General features: G+C 56.4%; 8 protein-coding genes across 8 annotated transcripts; 5 read left to right on the forward strand and 3 right to left on the reverse strand.

Annotated features, from left to right (window-relative positions):
• Nucleotides 1-2,273: 2,273 nt before the first annotated feature.
• On the forward strand, nt 2,274-7,427 carry DCS_01451 (kinesin; the record flags this gene model as incomplete). The annotated part of the gene is made up of 1 exon (XM_040798783.1): nt 2,274-7,427. The coding sequence occupies one exon, from the start codon at nt 2,274-2,276 to the stop codon at nt 7,425-7,427; it is 5,154 nt and encodes a 1,717-aa protein (XP_040659666.1).
• A 4,682-nt stretch (nt 7,428-12,109) lies between these two features.
• On the forward strand, nt 12,110-12,981 carry DCS_01452 (methyltransferase domain-containing protein; the record flags this gene model as incomplete). The annotated part of the gene is made up of 2 exons (XM_040798784.1): nt 12,110-12,384; nt 12,495-12,981. 2 exons carry the CDS (start codon nt 12,110-12,112, stop codon nt 12,979-12,981), a joined length of 762 nt encoding a protein of 253 aa, XP_040659667.1.
• Nucleotides 12,982-13,596: 615 nt separating this feature from the next.
• On the reverse strand, nt 13,597-14,322 carry DCS_01453 (DUF985 domain-containing protein; the record flags this gene model as incomplete). The annotated part of the gene is made up of 1 exon (XM_040798785.1): nt 13,597-14,322. One exon carries the CDS (start codon nt 14,320-14,322, stop codon nt 13,597-13,599), a length of 726 nt encoding a protein of 241 aa, XP_040659668.1.
• A 1,447-nt stretch (nt 14,323-15,769) lies between these two features.
• On the forward strand, nt 15,770-17,141 carry DCS_01454 (uncharacterized protein; the record flags this gene model as incomplete). The annotated part of the gene is made up of 3 exons (XM_040798786.1): nt 15,770-16,328; nt 16,453-16,895; nt 16,992-17,141. The coding sequence occupies 3 exons, from the start codon at nt 15,770-15,772 to the stop codon at nt 17,139-17,141; spliced, it is 1,152 nt and encodes a 383-aa protein (XP_040659669.1).
• Nucleotides 17,142-18,246: 1,105 nt separating this feature from the next.
• Nucleotides 18,247-18,629, forward strand: DCS_01455 (cytochrome b5; the record flags this gene model as incomplete). The annotated part of the gene is made up of 2 exons (XM_040798787.1): nt 18,247-18,349; nt 18,472-18,629. The coding sequence occupies 2 exons, from the start codon at nt 18,247-18,249 to the stop codon at nt 18,627-18,629; spliced, it is 261 nt and encodes an 86-aa protein (XP_040659670.1).
• Nucleotides 18,630-19,243: 614 nt separating this feature from the next.
• Nucleotides 19,244-20,943, forward strand: DCS_01456 (uncharacterized protein; the record flags this gene model as incomplete). The annotated part of the gene is made up of 3 exons (XM_040798788.1): nt 19,244-20,117; nt 20,185-20,306; nt 20,404-20,943. The coding sequence occupies 3 exons, from the start codon at nt 19,244-19,246 to the stop codon at nt 20,941-20,943; spliced, it is 1,536 nt and encodes a 511-aa protein (XP_040659671.1).
• A 135-nt stretch (nt 20,944-21,078) lies between these two features.
• DCS_01457 (putative protein family UPF0390) lies at nt 21,079-21,339 on the reverse strand (the record flags this gene model as incomplete). The annotated part of the gene is made up of 1 exon (XM_040798789.1): nt 21,079-21,339. One exon carries the CDS (start codon nt 21,337-21,339, stop codon nt 21,079-21,081), a length of 261 nt encoding a protein of 86 aa, XP_040659672.1.
• A 723-nt stretch (nt 21,340-22,062) lies between these two features.
• DCS_01458 (interferon-induced GTP-binding protein Mx2) lies at nt 22,063-24,577 on the reverse strand (the record flags this gene model as incomplete). The annotated part of the gene is made up of 6 exons (XM_040798790.1): nt 22,063-22,752; nt 22,807-23,704; nt 23,766-23,838; nt 23,892-23,946; nt 24,015-24,434; nt 24,488-24,577. The coding sequence occupies 6 exons, from the start codon at nt 24,575-24,577 to the stop codon at nt 22,063-22,065; spliced, it is 2,226 nt and encodes a 741-aa protein (XP_040659673.1).
• Between the last annotated feature and the right edge of the window lie 190 nt (nt 24,578-24,767).

Here is a 24,767-nt window from a genome sequence, read left to right on the forward strand (position 1 = left end):
GAAGCCGAGCTAGGCGAGGCGAGACGTTCAATCCGTAACGGGACGGTGCACAGTCTAGATACCAATGAGCGTCGGTCGAGCGATCCGCAACAAGACTTGCCACCATCCGAACCAAGTACTCTGGCAAAGCATGGCGATAAGGTCCCAGGTTGGGAGAAGCACAGGTGGGTGGATACGACGCCCGCCCGAGGATGTTGTGTCAGCGCAGAATTCGGCGGCAAGGAGACAAGCATCTCCATTCAGACCAATGACTACCCTCTCGAAATGCACGCTCCCTGTGCGGCGGAATCTGTATTCAGGTTGGGCACCAAAGCCCGATGCATGTTCCCTACCCCTGCAGATGGCAATACCCCTACCCTCACCTGGGGCTGCTCGGATGCAAAGCATAAGCAGCTGGTGGGACCAAGGTCATTGGATTCCAGGGAATACGTACTCCGTGCTTTTCACTTCCTTGTATGGTCTGCAGATATTTCTAGGGTCGGGGGGAAGCCTCTTGAATCTGCAATGTCCGGTGGGGAATGTAGTATCACAAACGGCGCGGACTGACAGGAACACATGCAAACGAAGTAGGAAGCATAGATGGATGGGCGCCCTTTGGTGGTTCAGTAGAGCTTCTACGTGTCAGCAAGCGGTCCAGAGCTTCACAATACTCTCGAGTCAGTGTCGGAATTGCGCATGGCTTGGTATTGGATCGTTGCAGGGTCCAAGTACAAGTATATGAGGTGTACATGTATGGACGAACGGTGCATACCATTTGTTGCGTATCATTGATCATTGGGCATGCCAATTTCAGCAACACGGCATCTCGATACTGCATAACAGACTCGTCCACTGACAAGTAGGTATACGTATATTGCATGTACACGGTGCATCAACCCCATCCATCGTCACAAGACCTGTCAGCAATACTAGTAGTAGGCCGGAGAGTCGACGCGGACTTTGAACCGATTATTGCAACTCACCAACAGGCAATCTGCAACGGATAATCCACGGATCAAAGATGTGGCGGTGCTCTGGATTCAGCTGCGCTATACTGTTTGTGGACATGTAAGTACTTACAACCTGCGTATCCCTCTGATGATCTTGTACTGTACTTAGTAAGTATTACTGTACTTTAAGTACGGAGGACTGTACTTAAGTACTGTACGGAGTACTCCGTAGGTGGGTGTACGCCCAATAGGTGTTCATACACCAAGACTCGTCCACACTCAGTCAGTCCAAGTACTTGCAAGTACTTGTACGCTACCAGGACTGTATATAGATAAGCAACGCTGCATGCACTTACATGTACATGGCCATTCTTGAAAGTACATGTACATCTAATTGTTAATTATGAATATGTGCAAATAAGTACTTATACAGGTAAGATCTTACAGTACTTGTCCTTCACAATAATACCCCGTCCTCCGGACGCTCAACGTCCGCGAGTACAAGTTGGAAAAGATAACCTTGCACGTACTTACATGTACTTGTACTTCAGCACTGGCAGTGCTTCCGCAATGGCAAATCGAGATCCTTTGCACGTGAACGCGCCCCTCACTCCCCTCCATAATCCCCAAATCCCCATCAGCCACCTCTGGAGGCCATCTCGAATGGGGAGCCAGGATCCGCGCGACCGCGTGCCGACAGTGTGTCACCCTCCCTCGAATTTGTTGACAAGACATGAGACCACGACACAAGCCGACGACATTCCTGCGCCACAACTAACCGTTCGACAATTCCCAACAGCCGTCTCCATACTCTAAACTCATTTTCGACACTTTTCGTTCGTCGCCGTCGTCCACCATCACCTCCATACACTCTCATCCGTCCTTGTTCTTCGTCCCATCCTCGACATCCCCAACATCTGCGGCACCTCTCTGCATCTCCCTCTGCACATAGCGGCTGCGCTACGGAGGGCTCCCTCTGCACATAGCGGCTGCGCTACGGAGGGCTCCCTCTGCACATAGCGGCTGCGCTACGGAGGGCAAGACGACGCGGAGAGCATGGTCGAGCGCGAGCTTCCCTGACGAGAGAGAATCTGCTTCTGGGAACACATGCGACCAACCTCGAGAGCGGGCGGAGTCGTGGAGCGCATTTAGGACTCGCTGAACGGAAGGAAAGGAAAGCCCTCGTGCACAGTGCTTGTGCGGAGACGACCAACTTCGCAGGGGGGCCAGACTAGGTCCCCTCGGACCTTCCTTCAACCATGGCTCCTCCCGGCGGCGGAAACATCAAGGTGGTGGTGAGGGTCAGGCCCTTCAACGGACGAGGTACGTCGTCGGCCCGTCATCATGGTAGGCGTCTTTGCGGGGAGGCAAGTGCTGACCGAATCTCGCTTCCGGCTTCTAGAAATCGACCGTAGATCAAAATGCATCGTCGACATGAAGGACAACCAAACCGTCCTGACGCTACCCGACGGCCATGCGGGCGTCAAAGGAGCCAAGGACGGCGGAGCCAAGACGTTTGCTTTCGATAGATCATACTGGTCCTTCAACAAGGACGACGCCAACTACGCCGGCCAGTCGAGCCTCTTCGACGACCTCGGCGGTCCGCTGCTGGACAACGCCTTTCAGGGGTACAACAACTGCATCTTCGCCTACGGCCAGACCGGTTCGGGGAAATCCTATTCCATGATGGGCTACGGCAAGGAGGTCGGCATCATCCCCAACATTTGCCAAGAAATGTTCGGGCGAATCGATGCCATCCAGGCCGACGGCACCACCAAGTGCACCATCGAAGTCTCCTACCTCGAAATCTACAACGAGCGCGTCCGCGATCTGCTCAATCCTTCGACCAAGGGAAACCTCAAAGTGCGAGAGCATCCGTCGACGGGCCCCTACGTCGAGGATCTCGCCAAGCTCGTCGTCGGAAGCTTCCAGGAAATCGAGAACTTGATGGACGAAGGAAACAAGGCGCGGACGGTGGCGGCGACCAACATGAACGAGACGTCGAGTCGAAGCCACGCCGTCTTCACCATCATGCTCACCCAGAAGAAGCTTGACGTCGAGACCAAGATGGAGATGGAAAAGGTGGCCAAGATTAGCCTCGTCGACTTGGCCGGTTCCGAGAGGGCCACCTCGACGGGCGCCACCGGCGCCCGCCTGAAGGAGGGCGCCGAAATTAACCGATCCCTCTCGACCCTCGGCCGTGTCATTGCCGCCCTGGCCGACTTGTCGACCGGGAAGAAGAAAAAGGGCCAGAGTCAGGTCCCGTACCGAGATAGCGTCCTCACCTGGCTGCTTAAGGACTCGCTCGGCGGCAACAGCATGACGGCCATGATTGCGGCCATCAGCCCCGCCGACATCAATTACGACGAAACGCTCAGCACCTTGCGATACGCCGACTCCGCCAAGCGCATCAAGAACCATGCCGTCATCAACGAGGATGCCAACGCGCGCATGATCAGGGAACTCAAGGAGGAGCTCGCCCTCTTGCGAGGGAAGCTCGGAGGCGGCTCCACCGCCGGCGGCCCGGGATCGCTGCCGGGCGAGACGTACGACGACGGCACACCTCTGGAGAAGCAGATGGTCAGCATCACGGGCCCGGATGGCGTCGTCAAGAAAGTCTCCAAGGCCGAGATCGCCGAGCAGCTGAGCCAGAGCGAGAAGCTGCTCACCGACCTCAACCAAACGTGGGAGCAGAAGCTGCAGAAGACGGAAGAGATCCAAAAGGAGCGCGAGGCAGCCTTGGAGGAGCTCGGCATCAGCATCGAAAAGGGCTTCATCGGCCTGCACACGCCCAAGAAGATGCCGCATCTGGTCAACCTGTCCGACGACCCCCTCCTGGCCGAGTGCTTGGTGTACAACGTCAAGCCCGGAACGACGACGGTCGGAAACGTCGACACCAACGCCGACCACCAGGCCAACATTCGCCTCAATGGAACCCGAATCTTGCACGACCACTGTACCTTTGAGAACGCTTCGGACGGCACCGTCACCGTCATTCCCGGCGAGGGGGCCTCCGTCATGGTCAACGGCAAGCGGGTTGCCGAGCCGACCCAGCTTCACTCCGGCTACCGAATCATTCTGGGAGACTTTCACATCTTCAGGTTCAACCATCCCATGGAGGCGAGGGCCGAGCGGGCCGAGGTTGGCCAGAGCCTGCTGCGGCACACCGTCACCGCGAGCCAGATTCAAACGTTGGACCGAGCCTCCCCAAGCCCCTCGCCCCGGCTGGGTCACGAACGGTCGTTCAGCAGGGCCTCGGATGCGCTTGACTCTCAGCCCGACTCCCCGAGTCCCTTCCTTCGAAATGGCAGAGACTCGGACTGGTCGCTTGCCCGGCGGGAGGCTGCCGGAGCCATCCTCGGGACGGACCAAAACCTGGCGAGCATGACGGATGAAGAGCTCAACGCCTTGTTCGAAGAGGTTCAACGGGCACGCGCCGAGCGTGTTAATGGCCGAGAAGATGGCGACGACTCCGAATCGGCCACTTCCTGCCAGCTCCGAGAAAAGTACACGTCTGTTGGAACCTTTGACAACTTCTCTCTCGACACCGCCCTCACCATGCCGTCGACACCAAAGCAAGTCGAGGCCGAGGAGAGGCTACGAGAAGTGCGGGAGGAAATGCAGAGCGAGCTAGACCGCCAGAAGGAGGAATTCCAAGCACAGCTCAAGACGGCCGAGGCGGCGAACGTGGAGGTGGAAGAGATTCGCCAGGAAAAGGCGAAGATGGAGACGGCCCTCGAGGAGTTGAAGGAGGACATGCAGAGGCAGCTCGTCATCCAGCGCAAGCAGTTCGAGGACAAGATTGAGAAGCTCGACCCCCTCAAAAGACCGCGCCCGAGCCAGAAGCTGTCCGATTCCGAGATCGGACTCGCCAAGGAGGCCGTCAAGGTGTGGCAGGGCCGGCACTATGTCAAGATGGCCGAAGCCGTCCTCCAGCACGCCGCGATTCTCAAAGAGGCCCAAATCATGAGCAACGAGCTCAACGGAAGCGTCGTCTTCCAGTTTGCCGTCGTCGATGTCGGACACGGCGTTTGTTCCTCCTACGACATGGTCCTCAACGGCTTGAATGGAGAGGGTGACGATCCCGCGCTGGAAGAGGCTCGCAAGCCTTGCATCGGCGTCCGCGTTATCGACTACAAGCACAACGTAGTCCATCTTTGGAGCATCGAGAAGCTCCACGACCGCGTTCGGCAGATGCGGCAGATGCATCAGTACCTCGACCAGCCGGAGTATGCCCAACATCTGAGTCTCGACAACCCGTTCGTCGAAACTTGCATGCCATCCTACACCCTGGTTGGCGAGGCCGACGTTCCTCTCAAGGCAGTTTTCGAGAGCCGAGTGCAGGACTTTTCGCTCGACGTTCACTCGCCCTACACTTCGCACGCGATCGGCATCGTCAAGCTGTCACTCGAGCCCTCCCACGCACGAGCGCCGACCAACACGCTCAAGTTTAACGTGGTCGTGCATGAGCTCGTTGGCTTCGCGGAGCGGGAAGGGACAGAGGTTCACGCTCAGCTCTACATACCCGGCACGTCCGAGGAGGACGGGGTGACGACGACACAGATGATTCAAGATTTCGATGAAGGGCCTGTCCGATTTGAGAGCGTCCACAACATGAGCGTGTCCGTCTTCGCACCCCTCGGCACAACTCTCAGGCTTGCCATTTTCGCCAACATCTCCGTCATGCACCTCGACAAGCTCCTAAGCTGGGATGACATGAGAGACGCCGGCCCGATGGGTGACGGAAAGAAGTCGTCGCGAATCAGCGAGTCGCAGTTTTTCACCCAGGAGAAGCACGACCTGCTGGCCCGCGTGCAGATCATGGAGCTGAACGAGGTTGGCGAGTACCAACCCGTCGAGGTGACGCAGACCAGCGAGCTCGACACGGGCACCTTCCAGCTGCACCAGGGCTTGCAGCGAAGAATTGGCATCAACATTTCGCACAGCTCTGGGGAGGCGTTGCCTTGGGGGGATGTCACGGCCGTGCGCGTGGGCAGAATCCGCCTGGTCGATTCGGCGGGCAAGACGCCCGACATGAATAGCAAGGAAGCCCACGTCGCACTCAAGCTGTCGTCGAACCCCATCTTTCGCGAGAACGCAAACGGAACAAGAAGCATTACCATCTACGCCCAGTGGGACTCGAGTTTGCACAACTCGCTGCTTCTGGACAGGGTGACGGTAGACAAGTACCGTGTTCAGATGACCATCTTTTGGGAGGTCAGCTCCGACAAGCTGGCCGAGCCGATGAAGTTCGCGCAGAAAGTGTGCGTGCAGATACTTTCCAGGAATTTCGTCCGCCAGACCTCCGTCTTCTCGTCGCTGTTTCAGAATGTTCGGTTCGTCCGCTCGTCGTCGGGCATCTTCACCCTGACGATGCGTCCAGCCCCGGTCAAGAGAGTGGGCGACTTGTGGCGGATGAACAGCCAGCATGAATACGTCAAGGGCGAGGAGAACCTTAGCAGCTGGACTCCCCGCGGCGTCTCCCTCGTCAGCGATTTCATACTGGCGAAGAAGAAGAGGAAGCGGACGGCCGAGATTGGCGTGATGCATGCCTGCCTGAACAAGATGGGCGTCGATGCCTCCGCTGTGCATACACTCCCCAAGAAGGAGTTGGGGACGAAGAAGGGGCTTACGATCAACACGGTTGTGCCGGACGTTGACGATGATGTTCTCAACGACACCCCTGATACGTCTCAGATGCCCACCTTTGAGGACGATGAAGACATGGCGGAGGATCCGCAAGAGGAGACGATAAAGGTGGATGCGAACGAGTCGTTGGTTAAGAAGCCCGAATACGACGAGGGTGAGACGGAACTGTTGGAGCGGTGCCTCAACCTCTGGAAGAGGTATCCCGACCCGCTGAGTAGCATCCTGAGCCCAGCAAACACGGCTCCCCCTTTGAGCGGCATCGCGCCAGAGTCGCCCCCCCCGAGCCTCATCACGACAATCATTCGAGTACCGAAGAATCCAAAAGTGCTCAAGGGCGGGTACCTGCTCGTGCCCAACAGCGATTCGACACGGTGGGTGAAGCGCTTCGTCGAGTTGCGGCGGCCTTATCTCCACATCCACTCGGCCACGGGCGGCGACGAGGTTGCCATCGTAAGCTTGCGAAACTCTCGCGTCGACAGCCAACCTGGCGTCCTCGGCATCCTCCACGGACCGGAGGGTGGTGATGAGTCACCGGCACAAGGCCAGCATGGAATCCAGGACTTGTCTTCTGGTCATCGCCGCACATCCTCGGGCAGGGTCATATCGACCATCTGGACGGGCATTGGGGGCACAGGCTCGGCTTCGTTGGGGGGGTCAGGGCCGCAACGCCTCAGCGAACGGATGCAGTCGGCCGTGTTTGCCATCTACGGGACTGACAACACCTGGCTCTTTGCCGCTCGCAGCGAACGCGACAAGGTAGACTGGATCTTCCGCATCGACCAGACGTACCTTGCGAACAGCGAAAGCAACCCCAACAGCGGCGTCATGAGCCCCAGGAGCCAGTATTAGGGCCGTGGTGGATGAAAACAGAATCATGATCTCGTCGTCTCGCGCTTGCTTTATTTTCTGGTTGGCCTTTTCAAGGATACGTCCTGTACGATATCATGCGCCTTTTGTATACCCCCTTCCCTTTCCCCTCCTCCCTTCCCTTGCTGTTCCTTGTTTCTCTCACCTGTCTCTTTTGTCAGAATCATTCACATATCGCGACGGCGGCTTTAGATGAAAAAAGCTAGACTAAAATACCCCGAGAGCGGCAGGAACCAAGAACGTGGCGGCGCACGGGAAGCATTGAACTATCTAATCATATGGGAATCATGTTCGGGGGAGTAGCAGGAGCATGGGGCGATCAAACATTCCTGTCCCACCCTGCGACCGAAGTGAGTACCACGTGCTTGCTGGATCATCATGCCATGCTCCAGCCTCGAGTAATAGGAGGGGATCTTTGCATGACCCGACCCAGAGCCTGCAGGATCCCACGCCTTTTCCTTTGCATCACCCTCCCTGTGCTGTGGGCCGTGATTCCTACCAAGGGACCGGGGTGCGGGCAACTAGTTGGCAGCTGGCTCTTGAGTACAAGCCCAAGGTCTCTTCTCTGGAAGCTCGTAGATGGGAAATGAACGAGACAACTGATGCCCGTGGCTGGCCTGTTGTTTATTGGTTGTTACACGATGAAGTCCTTGTATGATTCGTGAAAAGTATTCGAGGGCTCCATATGTTTGAATGAGCCATAGCGGAACAGCAGAGAATGTGTCTCCTAGCCTCTATGTCAGCCTCAAACCATGCCTCATCACCCCCTCGTCACCTTCGTAACACCAGAGCTTCCTCGACCCTTCGATGCCGTTCCAGCCCACCAACTAATTTTCAGCCTGTCGGCCCGATGGCGAAGGCTCCTCCCGTTGGATACCATCGGTCACCCATCCCCGCCGCGCGTTCCGCCTATTACCGTCTTGAAAGGGGTAGCATTGTCGATGGATCAACAAGCGCAAGATCAACCCATCCTCGTACTCGTACTCGTACAGTACAGTACAAGCACACATTCTTGTAGTATTACTCCGTACTCCGTACATGCACTTACTAGTAATATTAGTGCTATGGCCATTCCCGTTCAATCGCCGAGCATCTAGCGGTGGAGCGTGGATTCCTCCAACCTGCCGAGTGCGGCGGGTGCATGAAACGACGACCTGTCGCGAATATCAGTGACATATGATTGTAACCTTGCCGAGGCGCCGAGCGAGCAGCAGTGCTGAAGTCCAGCCTCAACGCACCTTAACAACATCGCGCACCTTGCATACAACTTGCATGAATAAATCAGCCATCAATTGCGGCGTTACCGCCCATTACGACCGAACAGTTGAACACAGCGGGAAGGGCTAGCAGGTTGGCTTTTGGTCCACTTTGGAGTCTCTGACGCTTCGTGTTTTAAGCTGGAAGTTGTCCGGCCGTCCCTGTTGACTGTGTTCCCATGTTCATTTGACTGATTTTCATTACGCAAGGGCTTGGTAACCAGCATGGTGCATGGCCAAGGGCAGATGTCGCTTGCGGCCGGCGCACGTCTGCACCGAACACGAGATGTGTCGCCCGGCCAAATGCATTGATGCCCATGCACTCGCCACCAATGCTTGGGGACATGGTAATGCGAAGATAGATGCCCAATCGCCTGCGGGGTGGCATGAGATACCCTTGCCGGGCCCCCAAAATTGCCCGTGCCGCCTTGCAGCTGTGTCGCTCAGTGGTACACGGCACGGACAGCTTGAATAGCCCGATGGGCTACGCGCACTTGGACTGCGCGTACATGAACGAGTAGAGCTTGTACCTCGTCACGCCCGCGAGCCCGAAGACGGGATCCAACGTGTGGATGCTCGGTGCGTTCAAGTACGGGCTTGGAGATGACCCCTTTGCATCAGCATCTGTTCCCGTACTTGCACGGTCGCCTTGTGGACCTCGTTCCCGTTGGTCCACGTCCCAGCTGGCCGGATCGCAGGGATGCACCCTGCTGATAATAACGGGAACCTGCTGGATCCGCCCAGCAGCCATGACGGCTTGGTCGGTAACGGGTACCATACCGTCGGGACGAGCTGGCCAATTTGCGATGGCCACCTCCACATCCCCAGAATGTGCATGGAACAGGCTTTGGCGGCGGCTCAAATGGGGGACCGCAACGGGGGACCGCAACGGCAGAAAAGTCCGCAAACAGGTTTCTTTTGCCGTCCTCTTTTCATCCATCGCGTTTAGCTGGTTGTGGATGGCGGCAAAAAAGCAAGGTAGAGTAGGATGCAGGGAGATGGTACAATGAAGCTCGGTTCGCTGACGACCTTGATGGCTTCCCACATGCGAGTCTGTACAGAAAGTGCCTCTGATGATGGTGTCAAGATCCTTGGCAGAGTATCCTATCGTTTCAATCTCGTAATATGCAACGCTCCGTCATCTCGAAACGACGCACCCGTCTCTGGCTGGGGTCGAGCGTGTGCATGCATGTATTGCAGGTGTGTTCCTTGGGTGCGCAGACGTCTTACACGTATCGGTGCTCGCTGCAGAGGCCGTCTAATGCTGCTTGTGACACTGTTGCAGGTGAGCGCGCGATGGCGGATGCGGCCCGTATGATTCGGGCAGTTGGGGTGGACCGATTATCACGCCGTACTATGGTTCATCAGCCACGCTTGATCCCGTCATCACCAAGGGAGAGCTACGTCATGAACGAGCCATCGTTGGTCCCGTCTCCGTCTGCGACGCCGGAAGCTGCAACGACAGTTGCACGTGTACGGAGTACTTGCAGTGGCATATCACACTCCACTCCCTAGCCTGCAGCCGCACGACTGCCGCCCGAAATAGAGCGCGTGGAGCGGAGGGGAAAAAGAAAGGAGGAGGAGGGTCGATTGGCCAAGCGGCGTGTTTCTGCGTGCATCTCGCACGCTTGTTTCGCACTTGACAGGTCAGACACTCGCAGGGTCAGCCACGCCTCTTCCCGTGAGTCGGGCCCGTCGTCGTGTTTGTGACAGCATCAGCAAACGATAGCAGCGGAGCCGGGCCAAGCTGGATGGTGCCGACCCGGACAGTCGGGACTCCCACAGGTTTGGTTCGGGTGCTATCTTGGGCGTCAAGGTGTGTTGGTGGCACCAGCCGCGAACGGCACAGGACCACCCTGTTCAGTCCCGGGCTGCCATCCACGCTTGGCCATGACCCTAGCACGGTTGAAAATGGCCCCGCTCGCCAATGTCGGGGGAGATTGCCCGACCCTTTTCGTTCTCGTACACCGACCGCCGTCTGGCATCCTAGGACGGCAAGATGAGGCCTTGCTACACGAGCAACATGAACGGCTCGATGTCGGGTAGTTGGACGGGAGACGGGCCAGTCGTTGGAATCAAGAAGGGCGTGGCTTGAGGAGATATGCGGAGCAGGCGGAAGAGAATTCCCGTCCAGAAAGGGCAACTCTCTTGTGGCAGAAACGTGGCAAATCGTTGTCTGGATCGGCCGTTGCGCCTTGCCACTTGACCGCATGTGAGCTGTCGTGAACCGCAATTCCAGAGTGGAGAGCGCGAGTGGATGCAGCCGAGGAGGTGGCTTCCCCGTTGGTTTGTTGTGGATATGCAGCCGTATGCACACCACCGACGCGAGCACGTTCTGGTCCTGGCCGATGCTAGACACCTAGGGCCCCGGAGCTCCTAGTCAGCCTGCTATTCCGTACTCGACCCAGTCGAGTGAGAGGACTGGTGCTGGCACGACTCAGTCGGAATTTCAGACCGAGACACGGGGGAGTCGGGATTCTATGCTCGGAGGCAGGCAGCGAGCCGTCCGTATTTCTCCCAACCGCGGTTCGGATCTGAAGCGTCTCCTTCTCAATGCCGGCCGTTGATCCTGCCTCCCGTGTGCTGAACCTCTCCCTCGGCTATGCTCTTGGCTCGTTTCCTGCCGTCAAACCGTTGTACTTCTAGGTCGTACTCGTACCTACCCAACCTCGTTGCCTCTTATAAATAACGCCACATCCACATCGTCCTCGACACCATCGTTCATTCAACTCACCTTTCTGTTGCTCATATCGAACAAGGTAACGAGCCGTAGTCACAGCTGCCCTTGTCCAGCGCTCAGCGATCTGACCCATGGATGGCCGTGTATCCAAGAAGGCACACCAGTCAAGTCCAAGCAGGAGCTGACGACGGCCATGGACAGCAAGTCTGGCAAAGGAAAGGTCGAGGGTGGTGACGGAGGGGGGTCCAACTTGCAACACTATCAGTTCACCTTTGGCTGCATACCTTCTCCCGGACAGGGACAGGACAGCACGATGATGGAAGAGGGTGTAAGGCGTTGTGCCCTTTGCCGAACGAACGGGTTCGTCTTGACGTGCTAATCTTGGTTGTTGCCACTACGGCAGGCGACATCAGACAAGTTGTGAGTGCCCCAAAGGCGTCAAGAGGATCGATGGGACGCTGGATGTTTCGACTGACAAGGGCATGGCTCGCTCAGAAGAGAATCGTCCGAGTCCTTGACGGAGAGCGTGCAAAACTTTCCGGTGGAATTTGGCCGCACCTACCATGCGTACCGGGCGGGATGTAAGTAATTAATTCCTTTCCACCCGTGCATGGCAGGGCAAAGGAGGCATGGCATGTACATGCGTACCTATCTCCTTCATCGGCCGCACCTTCCCTGACGTTGCACTTGACACGGTGGTCGTTCCTTCCCATCCCAGCTGACAAGCCATGCTAGCATATGCTTTCCCGAATGATGCGCAGGAGCAAGAGCGACTGGAACTCCAGGGTGTGGCGTTGAAAAAGCTCTTCGGAGACCGACTCTTTTTTGCGCCTCTCTCCGAGGCAACTCCGCCGAGAACGATACTCGATGTCGCGACGGGGGTTGGTGACTGGGCCATCCAGATGGGCGATCTCTTTCCCAACTCGGAAATCATCGCCACCGACTTGTCGCCTATTCAACCTAAACAGGTGCCCCCGAATGTTTGCTTTTACGTGGAAGACTCGTACGTCGTCCACTCTTCGGTGACCCCTTGCCCGTGCTCGTGCCGGTGGCCGTGCCGGTGCCTCTGTTGTTTGGCACGATTCGTTTTAACACGTTTCCGGTACACCGTAGGTCCGATCCCTGGGAGTACTCTCAAAAGTTCGACTACATCCACACGCGGATCACCTTTGGCTGCTGGTCGTCGTTTGAAAAACAGATTGCCCAGCAAGCCTTCGACCTGCTCGAACCCGGCGGTTGGTTCGAATCGCAAGAGACAGACAGCACTATCCTCTGCGATGACGGTACCATGAGGGCCGACGGTCCATTCTCGACCTGGTTTCACAAGATCACGGCGGCCGGCGAGCAATGCGACCGGCCCACCATCCTGGGCTCTACTCTGAAGGAAATATACGAGCGCGTTGGGTTCGTGGACGTCCAAGAACGCATCTTCAAAATGCCGACGAATGCTTGGGCCAAGGATGAGATGATCAATAAGTTGGGCCTCATGTGGGAGAGAAACCTCCTCCAAGGACTCAGCGGCTTTTCCTACAGTCTTTTCAACAGGACCTATGGCTGGAGTGCAGCACAAATCGAGGTGAGCCGGCTCATGGCTGCCTGACGTGGACTGCGATTTCCCGCCGGACGCTCCCCGTCGCAATGCGCCGCGTCTTCTGACTGACGTTGCCAGGTATCGTTGGTTGATGTGCGACAAGAGATTTCCGACTCAAAAGTACACTCGTACATGCCAATCTTTGTCGTGTGGGGAAGAAAACCGTTCCCTGGGGAGGGGCCGATACCAAGACCAAATTTTGGATGACGATGACGAGAAACTCGAATTGACTTGAAGGCAGCAGCGGCAGGCATTTGATTCATGTCCACACATCATCCCCCTCCCCACTGTGCTGTTCCATGCGCACTGCACGGTACTGCACGTCAGACGATAAATCGTTGAAGCAGGCCGGGACACCTGGACATGGACGAGGGCGGAATTTTGCTTCCCCGTTGCCGTCAAAAGCCGCCGACGCCGGCATTGGCCCAATTCATGATGCCGTGTCGTGGTGGAGGAGACGGCTTGTGGCGTGATCCTACAATGCAACTTTGTTCCTCCTCGCGTTATGATTTACTCTCAAATCCTACGAGCATATGACCACCGTGAGCCTGTGATCTATCTCGTTTCAACAGCTATCGTGGGTGGAAATACCGGCTGAAGACTTTGTTGATTGCGTGCCTCTGATCAATGCTTTACCAACCAGCCATATCTCTCAGCCAGTTCCTCAGGCAGGAGTTGAGAAAGTTTGTCTTTGGAGAGAAATTCGTGGTCGGCGTACTCGAACCCTGGAACGACGGTCTCCGAGATGAGCAGCTCTTCATCGTGGACGTCCAAGCAGCGGCTGGTCGCATCTTGGTTCGGTAACAGGTAGCTCGCCTTCCAGACTCCCCCGTCGACAGCCCACTGCAACTTTTCCCCGCATTGAATTTCACAACCGACAACGAATGTTTCGACACGACGATCAGGGTGTATGAGAACATAACAGCCACGACCACGGTGAAGGGTGTGGACGATGCGGCTGCGATTGCGATGAAAGCTGCCAACGGGACTTCTGGGGGTGAGGTAGTAGAGTATCGAAGAGGAGGCACGGCGCACGGCCGGGTCAAAGTCTGGTCGCAGACCGCCAACAAGTTGCAGTGTATTTTCAGATAGGCTGGTCAGCGGGTAGGGACTCGGAATGAGGGTCGGTGACGAGTCGGTGAGGGCATAGTATCCACCTTCGATGTGCGGAGTGAGGAGGAGCGATTTGATGGTATCCCGAACGTGGGGGGGCTCAAGGTCGACATGCGTGGCCGATGTAGCCGATGTAGCCGATGATGTGTTGGAGAGCGTGGCAGTAGACGTGGACGCAGCCTCGCCCGTCTCCTTGCCAGGCACAGAGGGCACGGATGGAAAGATGCCACTGGTCATGCTTGACGATTTCTTTCGATATAGATGAGGAAGGGATCAAGTGAAGGGTTGACGCATCCGTTCGCATCTGATGTGCGGCTCGGGTGGGTTTGGTGAGTTCCTCTCTTAAGGAGAGTAATCTATTCTGTCACGTCACTCTCTGTGTGAGGCTCTGAAGGGAGTGCTGCCTTGTGCCTTGAAGAGACGATTTCGTGAGACTGAGACAAGCAGGCAGCCAGCGAGGGGATGTCGGATCGGCACGACAACCGGTGGGTGTTACGAACAACAGCAGCGGCAACAACGCACGATCTAGTGGTGGTTAGTAAATGACGTGTTGCTGCTGTTGAAATATGCACGTACATATCCATACGTCATGGTTCTACTTCACAACGGCCCCAATCTATTTGCAAGTAGGAGCAAGTGTGAGTATGCGAGTGTGAGAAAGACGATGCCCCGGCACCAGTAATTGGCATGTGTGGATCGGTTGCAATGCCGATGGAATGGAAGAGATTTTAAGCTAATAGATGAATCTCGTAAGATGGAGCTGCCTCCCCAATGCAGATCCGCCAGGATGGCCCGTACCATCTTCGACATGCCAATCTGTACATGACATCGACGCAGCGACAATTGGAAGGATTGTGAACCTACCGCAATGCCAATGTATGCAGGCAGGTGTTGGCGTGCGTACTGTAGGTGCGCGAATATGCGGATACGGTTCATATGTAATTATTGGATATTACATCAGCAGGAAGAACGTTGCTCGCATGCAAGCGTAACAGTTGATGTTTCTCGAGCACGCGGCAGGGCTTGGCGCTGCGGGAGGACGGGCCGTTATGAAAGTGGCAAAGCATGAATATTTCCATGTAATTAAGTGCGGACTACAGAGTACTCCGTACGGAGTACGAAGTACTTGCACATGTAAATGCTTGTGCTGCACGGAGTAATACCGGAGTACAAATATCCCATTGGCCGCACAACTTGCTGTGAACATACGGAGTAAGTACTCCGTACTGTACTTGTACCTGGGCGCACATGCACTACGGAGTACGATGATACTTGTACTTCATGTACTCGGTACTAACCTAGTGTACATGTACTGTACAGTACTGTGCTTGTACTTAAGTACCTAGTAGGTACGGAGTACTGCACTGTATTGATTCTGGCCTGTAGGTTCACACAGTAAGTGCAAAGTACATATTACTTGGTTACACCAACAGCACATAAGTAGGTACCTCGTGCCGTAGCGTAAATACGTACGCACGTACACCGTACTTAAGTACATACTCCATATTAATAGAGGGAGGTACTTGACAGGCACGGGTCCATCGATAGTAGCCAAAGACCTTCCAGTATCCAGTACGCACTGCACCTGTGCCGTTGACATCACTCATCCTCCATGCTCCGGACTGGATGCCGGTAAACGGCCTCGGCCTGCCTGGTTTCTTCCGCCAACATCATCGCAACAACAATGATAGCAAGGCGCCTCGTCGCACCGCCCGCCGGCGGCTCATTCTCTGTTTTCGTTTCCACATGCTCGCAGTGCTTACGCCTTGACCGCTCGTTCGCTCGTCCGCCGGCTCGAAAGGTGGTCGTCATCGTTGCTCCTCCACGCTGCTTCTCCCACGTCGGCCGGCGACTGTCCAAGGACCCGTACGATGACCTCCGAAATGCGCGGCCGCTGGTTCCGCACGCCCTATCCCGCCGCTTCGCCGACGCCGGCACCTCACGCGCCTCGCAGGCCTTTGTCGTCGGCTGCGTCGTCGCCGCCGTTACCTTCTACCTCTACAACTCGCAGACGGTGCCCATCACGGGCCGGCGGCGCTTCAACTTCCTGTCGGATGCCTTTGTCGCCCAGACGAACCGGGGTGCCGCCGAGGCCGTGATACAGCAAGTGCACCAGCAGGGTGGCCATTTCCTCTCGGACTGGGATCCGCGCACGATGCTGGTGAAGAGAGTGATGCGTCGGCTCATTCCCGTGAGCGGCATCGCCGACCTTGACTGGGAGATTCGCGTCATCGCCGATAACCGTACGTTCTCGGTCCGCCCCTCGTTGCCCGCTCCTTGCCTTGTTTGGGACGACCTGTGTTTCGCGCCGCAGATGGATGTTTTGCCTCGGACGTTAACAGCCGGCTTCGTGCCCTGACCCATCAGGAACGGCCAACGCCTTTGTCCTCCCCGGCGGCAAGGTCTTTGTCCACAGCGGCATCCTCAACGTCTGCCGGAACGAGGATGCGTTGGCCGCCGTCCTCGGACACGAAATCGCGCACAACACGGCATCGCACGCCGCCGAACGGCTCTCGGCCGCCTGGGTGGGAAACCTGACGGCCGGCAGCTTGTTCTTCCTCGCCGGCGCCCTACCCGGCCTCATGCTCTTCGGCTTGTGGAGCTTCGTCGGAGGCTTCTACTTGCAGGACCTGCTGTTCTACCTGCCTATGGGACGGAAGCAGGAGAGCGAGGCGGACTACATTGGTCTCATGATGATGGCCGAGGCCTGCTACGACCCGCGCGCCGCCGTCGGCTTCTGGCAGCGGATGGAAGCCCTGCAGCAGGCGGGTGGGCACGAGGCGCCCGAGATTCTGAGCACACATCCCTCGGTGAGTTCCCCCTCCACTGTCGACTCCAGCCAGCCGGCCCGGAGTGGGCGATGCGCCACCGCCAGGTTTGCAGCCCTTGACTAAGGCTGGCGATAGAACGAGAGCAGGATCGGCAACATTGTCGAATGGCTGCCGGATGCCATGAAGAAGCGGACAGAAAGCGACTGCAACGGCACGTCGGCCTTTGCTGATCGATTCAGGATCGCCTTGCGCAGGCGAAGACCCATCGAGACTGTGGTTATGTGATGGGCAGCAGGCAGGTGCATGGCAGCACATTGTTCACATCATTGACGTCCGAGATTCGGAATCTTGGCAGCGGCGAATTGAAAAACACGTCACTTGTCCCTTGTCGTCGCGAGCGGCGGCAACGGAATCATCATCGCTTTACAAATATACGACGATAGTCGCCAAGGACTCATGTTATCCTAGCAAAACGCCTGTGCAGCGTCATGCAAGGTCGTGGTGGAGAAGGGGTGCGTATCTGCAGTTGTATTACTCCATGTCGTAGGTGCACATGCAGGTACAGTGCATGCACAGTGCATACACAGTGCATACACAGCACAGTACTTGCGTGTACAAATACAGTGTACGTAAGTAATATTCCCGATCCACTGCTTGTCTGCGTCGCGAGAGTCAAGGGCCGGGGAGGAGAGTGCGAGAACGAATGAATGGGCGTGGTGAGTTGGTGATCGGAAGAGGAGCGAGAACTGGCTGCATTCATCTCGAAAGGACGCCCCTTGCTGTGTTGGCAATGGGAGCGCTCTCATTGGCGAAGCTTGCGGTGTTCCCCATGACGTCGGCCCGTCGGCGGTACAGATTTGCCGGAAAATGAACACAGTACTTACTCCGTACGTACTGTGGTACTGTAAGTACTGTAATTAATTAGTTGTAAGTAATACTCCGTAAGTAATAATTAATTACTTACTTGCAAGAGTACGGATACTTGCGGAGTAATTGCTGAACATTTACTTGTACTTTCCTCATGCTATTATTACCTACGCCGTACGGTGACAGTACTTGCATGTACAACTGAGGCCGGAGCCGAGGTAGTGAAAAAGAGTGGGCCCATTGCAGCATGCCGCCAAGCCGGTAACGACAAGCGGCGGTCGGCTCAGCAAGGACGACCAGTTAACCGTACATGAACTAATTGCTTGCTACTGCTCTCGACCGCTTCTCCTTCTCCTTCATCTCACGTTCTTTACTGAACAATAATCCCACGTCGTCACCACAGCTAGATCATTCATTCGCCCATCTCCGATCTCGCTACGCCGCTCTCCCGGCCGCTCTTTCGCACCACCATATCCGACCTCTCACACCCCCCCCTCCGTCCACACCTCGACACCGTCACGCCATGTCGTCCGACAAGAAGTTCACGACGGCCGACGTCGGCCAGCACAAGGATGCCGACAACGGCTACTGGCTGATTGTCGAGAACGGCGTCTACGACCTGACGAGTACGTTGCCGGCCTCGACCCTCCTGCCTTGCCGTGATTCCCTCCTCCGTCCCCTCAAGCTCCCGCTCCTCCCGAGCTCGCAGATAAAAGGAGAGACGGCTGCTGACGAATTGCTTGCACAGAGTTCATGGATGAGCACCCCGGCGGCGACAAGGTGCTCAAGCGCTTCGCTGGCAAGAACGCGACCAAGGCCTTCTGGAAGTACCACAGCGAGAGCGTGCTGGAGCGGTACGGCGCCAAGTATAAGATTGGCGAGGTCGGCGAGGCGGCCAAGCTGTGATGCATGTGCATGTGTGTGGTAGCCTGATGAATATTCTGACTTGATATCCGAGAGCGGTGCCGTTTTGAACATTTAGACACCTCGACGCCGGATGGGGCTGCTACGGCGGCCCCAGCTTGACGTCGCGAACGGGCGGTGGTGGGAGCATTGTTGTGATGGGAGCATCGTCGTGCGGGGAGCATCGTTGTGCGGGGAGCATACGTTGCGTGCATTTTCCGACACGGCCTCCGTGTTCGCAGCACATGCAGGATAGTAGAAAGGATAGCATCATGAAATTCTACACTCTCCCTCCATCGATCCGTCGTCTCCCTCTCTGCGACGTCCATGCCTGCCATGGGCCGTCGAGCCCTCACGTCTCCCCTTTGCCACATCAGCGCCGTTCGGAACCAGGGAGTCGCCAGCACAGACTCGAATCCCCCGAGATGAACCGCCTTTTTTTTTCCTTCGCAAACCATGGTCGTCATTCTTCGGGAGCCAAGTGGGAGCAAACGTCTGAAGCACTGCTTGAGCGGGGTATGCTGACTGCACCCGCCAGATGGAGGGGACCTTATCCACAGCATCGATCGTCAGCTGCTTCATCACCCGCCTCCGCCGATGCACAGCTCGCAAGCACCATGTCAGACGACACGCTAGAGCCGACGGCCATTGCGCGGCGCCTCGAGCGACGACTCAAGTCCGATGACGCCGTCGATTCGCCGACGCTCCCCACCTTGAGCGCCATCCAGTCCGCCGAAGCAGCTCTCGCCGCCGTCACCGACAGGCACTTGTCGCACGGGCATGAGAGCCTCCCTGCGGCCGCCGTTGTCGCGCACATCCTCGACGACATAGTACCAGCGCTGACAGGTCAGGCGCGCACCAGCCGATACTACGGCTTCGTCACAGGCGGCGTCCTCCCCGTCGCTGAGTGGGCCGACAACGTCGTCTCCCGCCTCGACCAGAACGTCCAGGTTCACCTCCCGACCCAGTCCGTCGCCACGGCCGTCGAGGATGCTTCCCTGCGAATGCTCGCCGCCCTGCTGCGCCTGCGGCCGGCCGACTGGCCAGGCAGGACGCTGACAACGGGCGCGACGGCGAGCAATGTCCTCGGCCTCGCTTGCGGGCGCGAAGCCGTCCTGGAGAGTAGGCTCCGCCGCGCGGGAGTCGCCGCCGGTGTCGCCGAGTTGGGGCTGCTGTCCGCGTGCCGTCGGGCCGCCGTCGACGAGATCCAAGTGCTCACGAGCGTTGGCCACAGCTCGCTGGCCAAAGCCGCCGCCGTCGTCGGCATCGGAAGGGCTTGCGTCAAGGACCTCGGCCTCGGCGGCAAGGAGCCGTGGAGGCTCGATATCGACCGCCTCGAGCGCGAACTGCAGCGACCCGGCGTCGCGAGCATCATCGCCATCAGTGCCGGGGACGTCAACACGGGCCGGTATGCCCTCGAAGGCACGGCCGAGTGGAGCAGAGTGAGAGCTCTGGCCGACAAGTACGCATCCTGGATTCACGTCGACGGAGGTGCGTCTGGTCCTCCCGCATTGACCCAAGGTCCATGGCATATACCAGAAGGCTGATGACCAAGAAGCGTTTGGCATTTTCACTCGCCTTCTCGGCTTGGTTGACGAATATTCTCCTCTCCACCGACGCCTTCAAGGAATTGAGCTCGCGGACAGCATCACCGTCGACGGACACAAAATTCTCAACCTCGTGCGTACAGGAATGAACTGCCCTGCAGCTCCAACTCCCCCCTTTCTCTCTCTTCCTCGAGGGAGCCCATGAACGCCAAAAGGCTGACGCATCACAGCCGTACGATTGCGGCATGTTCTACACCCGTTCCCCTGCCATTCTTTCGTCCGTCTTCGCCAATCCCAACGCCGCCTATCTCTCGTCCGGCCCTGGCTCGAGCATTCCCTCTCCCCTCCACATCGGCCTCGAAAATTCGCGCCGCTTTCGAGCCCTTCCCTTGTATGCGGCCATACTAAACGAGGGGAAGGCCGGCTTTGGGCGGTTGGTGGCCGCCATGGTTGACATCTCTCGCCGAATAGCCGCCTTCTTGCGGGACTCGACGCACTATGAGCTCTTGCCAGATGGATCGGCATCCCTAGATGACATCTTCATGATTGTGCTTTTCAGAGCCAAGGACGACATGCTGAACGACGTGCTCGTCGACCGCATCAACGAGACGAGGCAGATGTACGTGAGCGAGACATCGTGGGGGGGTTCAAAGGCTGTTCGGATAGCCGTGTCGAATTGGAAGGTGGACGTGCATCGGGATTTCGAGATTGTCGCAGGCATTCTCAACGCCGTCGCTGCGGGGGAAAAGTTTGACGTCGGACGCCGGTGAGAACGATGGCCGAGCTCGGCTGTCGAGGCAATCCCAACGCTTTCCCGTTTCCCACCCGCCCACTGCCAACAACTGTATGAAAGGAAAGAATCCACAAAAGAAAACGCAGGCCCTTGGGCGTCGACAGGGCACCGGTCAGCCAAACTTCTTGGAGCCACCCTTGATTGTCGCCTTCTTGCTGCCTTTCTTGCCCTTCCCAATCAGTTCCAGGTGGCCCGCGCGCTCGCCTAGAAGGGCCTCAGTCTTGGCAATGAGGCCTGAAGTGAATTTCTTGTGTGCCTTGTCGACGCCAGCCTTGTTGGTCTTGGGCTTGGCTACCTTGGCCACCTGGCGCTTCGAGTGTGTCGCCTTGGGCGCCTTGGCCCGCGTAGATGACTTGATGGCGCCTTGCACCATTGTGTATGTGTGTGCGTGCGTGCGTGCGTGTGTGCGTGTGTGCGTGTGTTTGTGTGCGTGGGCGTGGGCGCGCGCGGTGAGGAGGTGCTATTGCAGATCCCTTCGTGGTGTTGAGAGACAAGAAAGCGATTGTGCGATGGTTCAAAGTTCTCAAACGTGATTTTCTTGGTTTGGGTTTTGGATTTTCCCAAGTGGGAACTCAAGTCATGACCACCATCCAAGGTACGTACCCATGCCCAGGCACCACAGTCCATAGTAATAACACCTCCTGTAAAAGTGCTGCACCTAAGAAGCACCCAGTCACAATGCCACCAAGCTGGAGTGCCAAACGAGACGCAATTACAATGGCCGATCGCACAATAATAATGTAACGTATATTCGAGCCGAAGTTCACATTTGGTTCAATAGTCTGGCTGAAACCCCAAGCCATACGAGACGTTCATACCTCTCACAATGGTCTCGGATCGGATGCGGTCAACACGCACGATTACCGAGGGAAATAAAGAATAATCATGGGTTAAAACGAACTCGGGTCTGCCTCTGAACATGAATAGTCCCCGGAATATTTCACCGTGCATCTGACAAAGAGGCACCGGACAAATGTCAGGCTCCAGTTGCTCCGTGCCTCGTTGCCTTCACCGTTCCACTACCCCAGTTTCAAAAACCGCCTCGTCGAACAACTCATCGGCTAGACTTCAGGATCCAGCAAACGACTGATTTGGCTCAGGCCCTAAGAACCTTCAAGGCGGCCTCCAAGCTTTCAATCTCGCGCCCGAGAGAGTGTCTCTGCCCCTTTGACTCCTCGTCCTCTCCCGCAATCGCATCCAGCTCATCATGGCTGAGACTCATTATCAAGTCGGTGCTGAAGACCTTGAGCGGGCTCTCATCTCCGTCAAGAAGGTGGTACGCTACAACCTGCTGACAGACAGCGTCGACGAAGCGCTTGCGTGCAACCTTGTAGTAGCTGACAAGTGTGTCGAGAATGTCCTCGCAGACTTGTTGACCGTTGTTCTTGCCGGTAACGCACTTGTCCACGTCATGCAACGAGATCCACTTCTGATTCTGAGAATTCCATGTGGCTTTTTGCATCATTGGCTTCAACGTGCGCCGAACCCGTCTCTGCTGAAGGTTGGCGCTGAAGTAATGGTTGAAGGTGGTTGGACGTCCACCGCGCTCAATTGTGAGCAAGAAACGGGTATGATCCATCGCCACACCGTATCTCTCATGAAGCTTTTTCATCAGAATATCATCCCACAATGCCTCCCTGACATTCTTCTCCGGGCAAAGATGACGGATAAGTCTAGAGATGAAGTCGTGAACGAGCGTGACAGCGTTGGCCGCATGCGACATCGCCATTGATTCCCACTTGGCCGACTGATAGATGAAAACTGTAGACAGCACGTTCCCTCCAAACTAGTGTGTTCTGTCAGTGGAAAAATGTGGCGAGAAAAGGCGAGGGGAGCTTACGGTGCCAATCTCTGGCCCTCGGCTGGTCTCGTACACGTCTCGAATACGATCAATCAAGTTTCCGCCGCTCAAACCTAAAAGGGGCTCATGGAGCTTTTGTTTCTCCTTTGTCGATATAATGCCGTGAATTTCCGGGTAGTCCTTGATCGGCACTCGGAAGGGAGTATCCTTCGAGGCATCCCCAAGCAGGTCTTCGTTGTTATCACTGTCGCCGTCATTATCCTTGCCGTCCTTGTCTTGTTCCGTTGGTTCAAACGGCCATGAATGTCCGCTGGTCCAGAGCGTGTTGGAAAACACTTCATTCAGCTTGATGATTCGAGTAATCAGTTTGAGATCAGGCATCTCCTCAAAGATGTTGTCACTGATGTAGTAGCCGTTCAGCGCCGCTTGAGCGATGGCTTGGAATTTATTGGCCAACTTTCCCAAGTAGAGTCTCTGCGAGTTCTCGTCCCCTCGGGTAGGTCCCATGGTGGCAAGTTTATCCTTGCAGCGGTGAAGACGCTGCTCGATGTCGAACTTGACATTCGGTATCTCCTGTTTCGAAATTTTCATGAGAAGGTGGCGAAGTCGTCCCTTGAGCGCTGCGATGCCGCACCGTTCCTGAACACATGGCCACGGGGATCCCATGAAAAATGCCTTCTCGTCGTCTGCTCTTTGAACGAGTGTGGAGGTGTTGTCATCTGCGCCACGGTTCTTGACAACGTAGTAGCCAAGTTTCAGGTTGCTCCGATTTCCGGCCAGCAGGTCAATCACTGCCTCCTTTGTCGCTGACTCGGTGGCGAGATCAGGTTTCGTCAACACGCCCATCGTTCTCAAACCAACGGGGTCTGCGGCCTCGGCAAGCTTCAGGATCTCTTGCGTTGCAATGTCGACGTTGCACGGCATTACTGCAAGAATTCTGGTACGTAGTTAGCCAATACTGGACGGAACTGGACAAGAATTCGATAGAAATGACTGACATGGTACGGCTGTTGCTCATATATGATTTAACCATATTCTCAACGAGAACAATGTCGGCCTCGGCAGTGAGTCCTTTGAACCAGTCAGCATCAAGTGATGCATATTTAGGCGACGAGATTACTCACCTGCAGTGGGTACTCGAAATATTCCCGGAACGTCAATGACAGTCATGTGGCTTTGCTAATGGAAAACGGCTGTAAGCGAAAGAGAAACACATGCGATGTTGGCAAGAAGCGGGAAAATCCTACATCAGGTCCGTGAACCTCGATCTTGAGGATGTCTTGGCTGAACGCGGCAAGCCCATCCTTCTTGTCATCCGCAGTCATACGAATGCCCATAGCCAAGTTTGCCTGCTTCTCTTCAGCACGATCCAGGTATCGCAAGGGCGGGTGCAGAGGTATATAACGAACTTCGTGGAAGATCTCGGTCAATGCGTCGTTATCCAGCTCGGTAGTGCATCGCTCGAATTCGAGGAGCTGGGATTTCAAAGTATCATCGGCATCAGGTCGTGGGATAATCGATACGCGGACACTCTTAATAGGGTGACGATGGCATGTAATCTGCGTCGCATAGCGGGTGCAGAGGCCCGCGGCGCGCGGGAATGAAAAGCCAGTCATGCTCTCAAGAACAGAGCTCTTTCCCGAAGACTGGTCGCCAACAACGACAAGCTACCAACGATTTAGCTTCCGTGTCGCTCGCCAAAGTGGAGAGAGGAGCACACCTGAGGAAGAGGAATCATGGATCCCACATTGAGCTCGCGGAGCTTGTCAATTTTCGCCAGAAAAGCCCGGTTGCCCAAGCCGCTCGCCATAGCTGATGGGGATCAGAGCACGACGCGGATGTGGAGTTGAATTGAACGCAGGGCGAGGGTATACTGAACTTGAGAACAGTATGCGATATATCAACAGGACGGGATGCAAGGCTTCATGTGCGTATGTGACCGTGCAATGCGTGAGAAGGAATGAGAAAGCGAAGCATGAGACCAACGGCGGGGATGCATA

The sequence above is a fragment of the Drechmeria coniospora genome, chromosome 01 (genome assembly GCF_001625195.1).
Source record: "Drechmeria coniospora strain ARSEF 6962 chromosome 01, whole genome shotgun sequence".
Classification (NCBI taxonomy): domain Eukaryota; kingdom Fungi; phylum Ascomycota; class Sordariomycetes; order Hypocreales; family Ophiocordycipitaceae; genus Drechmeria; species Drechmeria coniospora.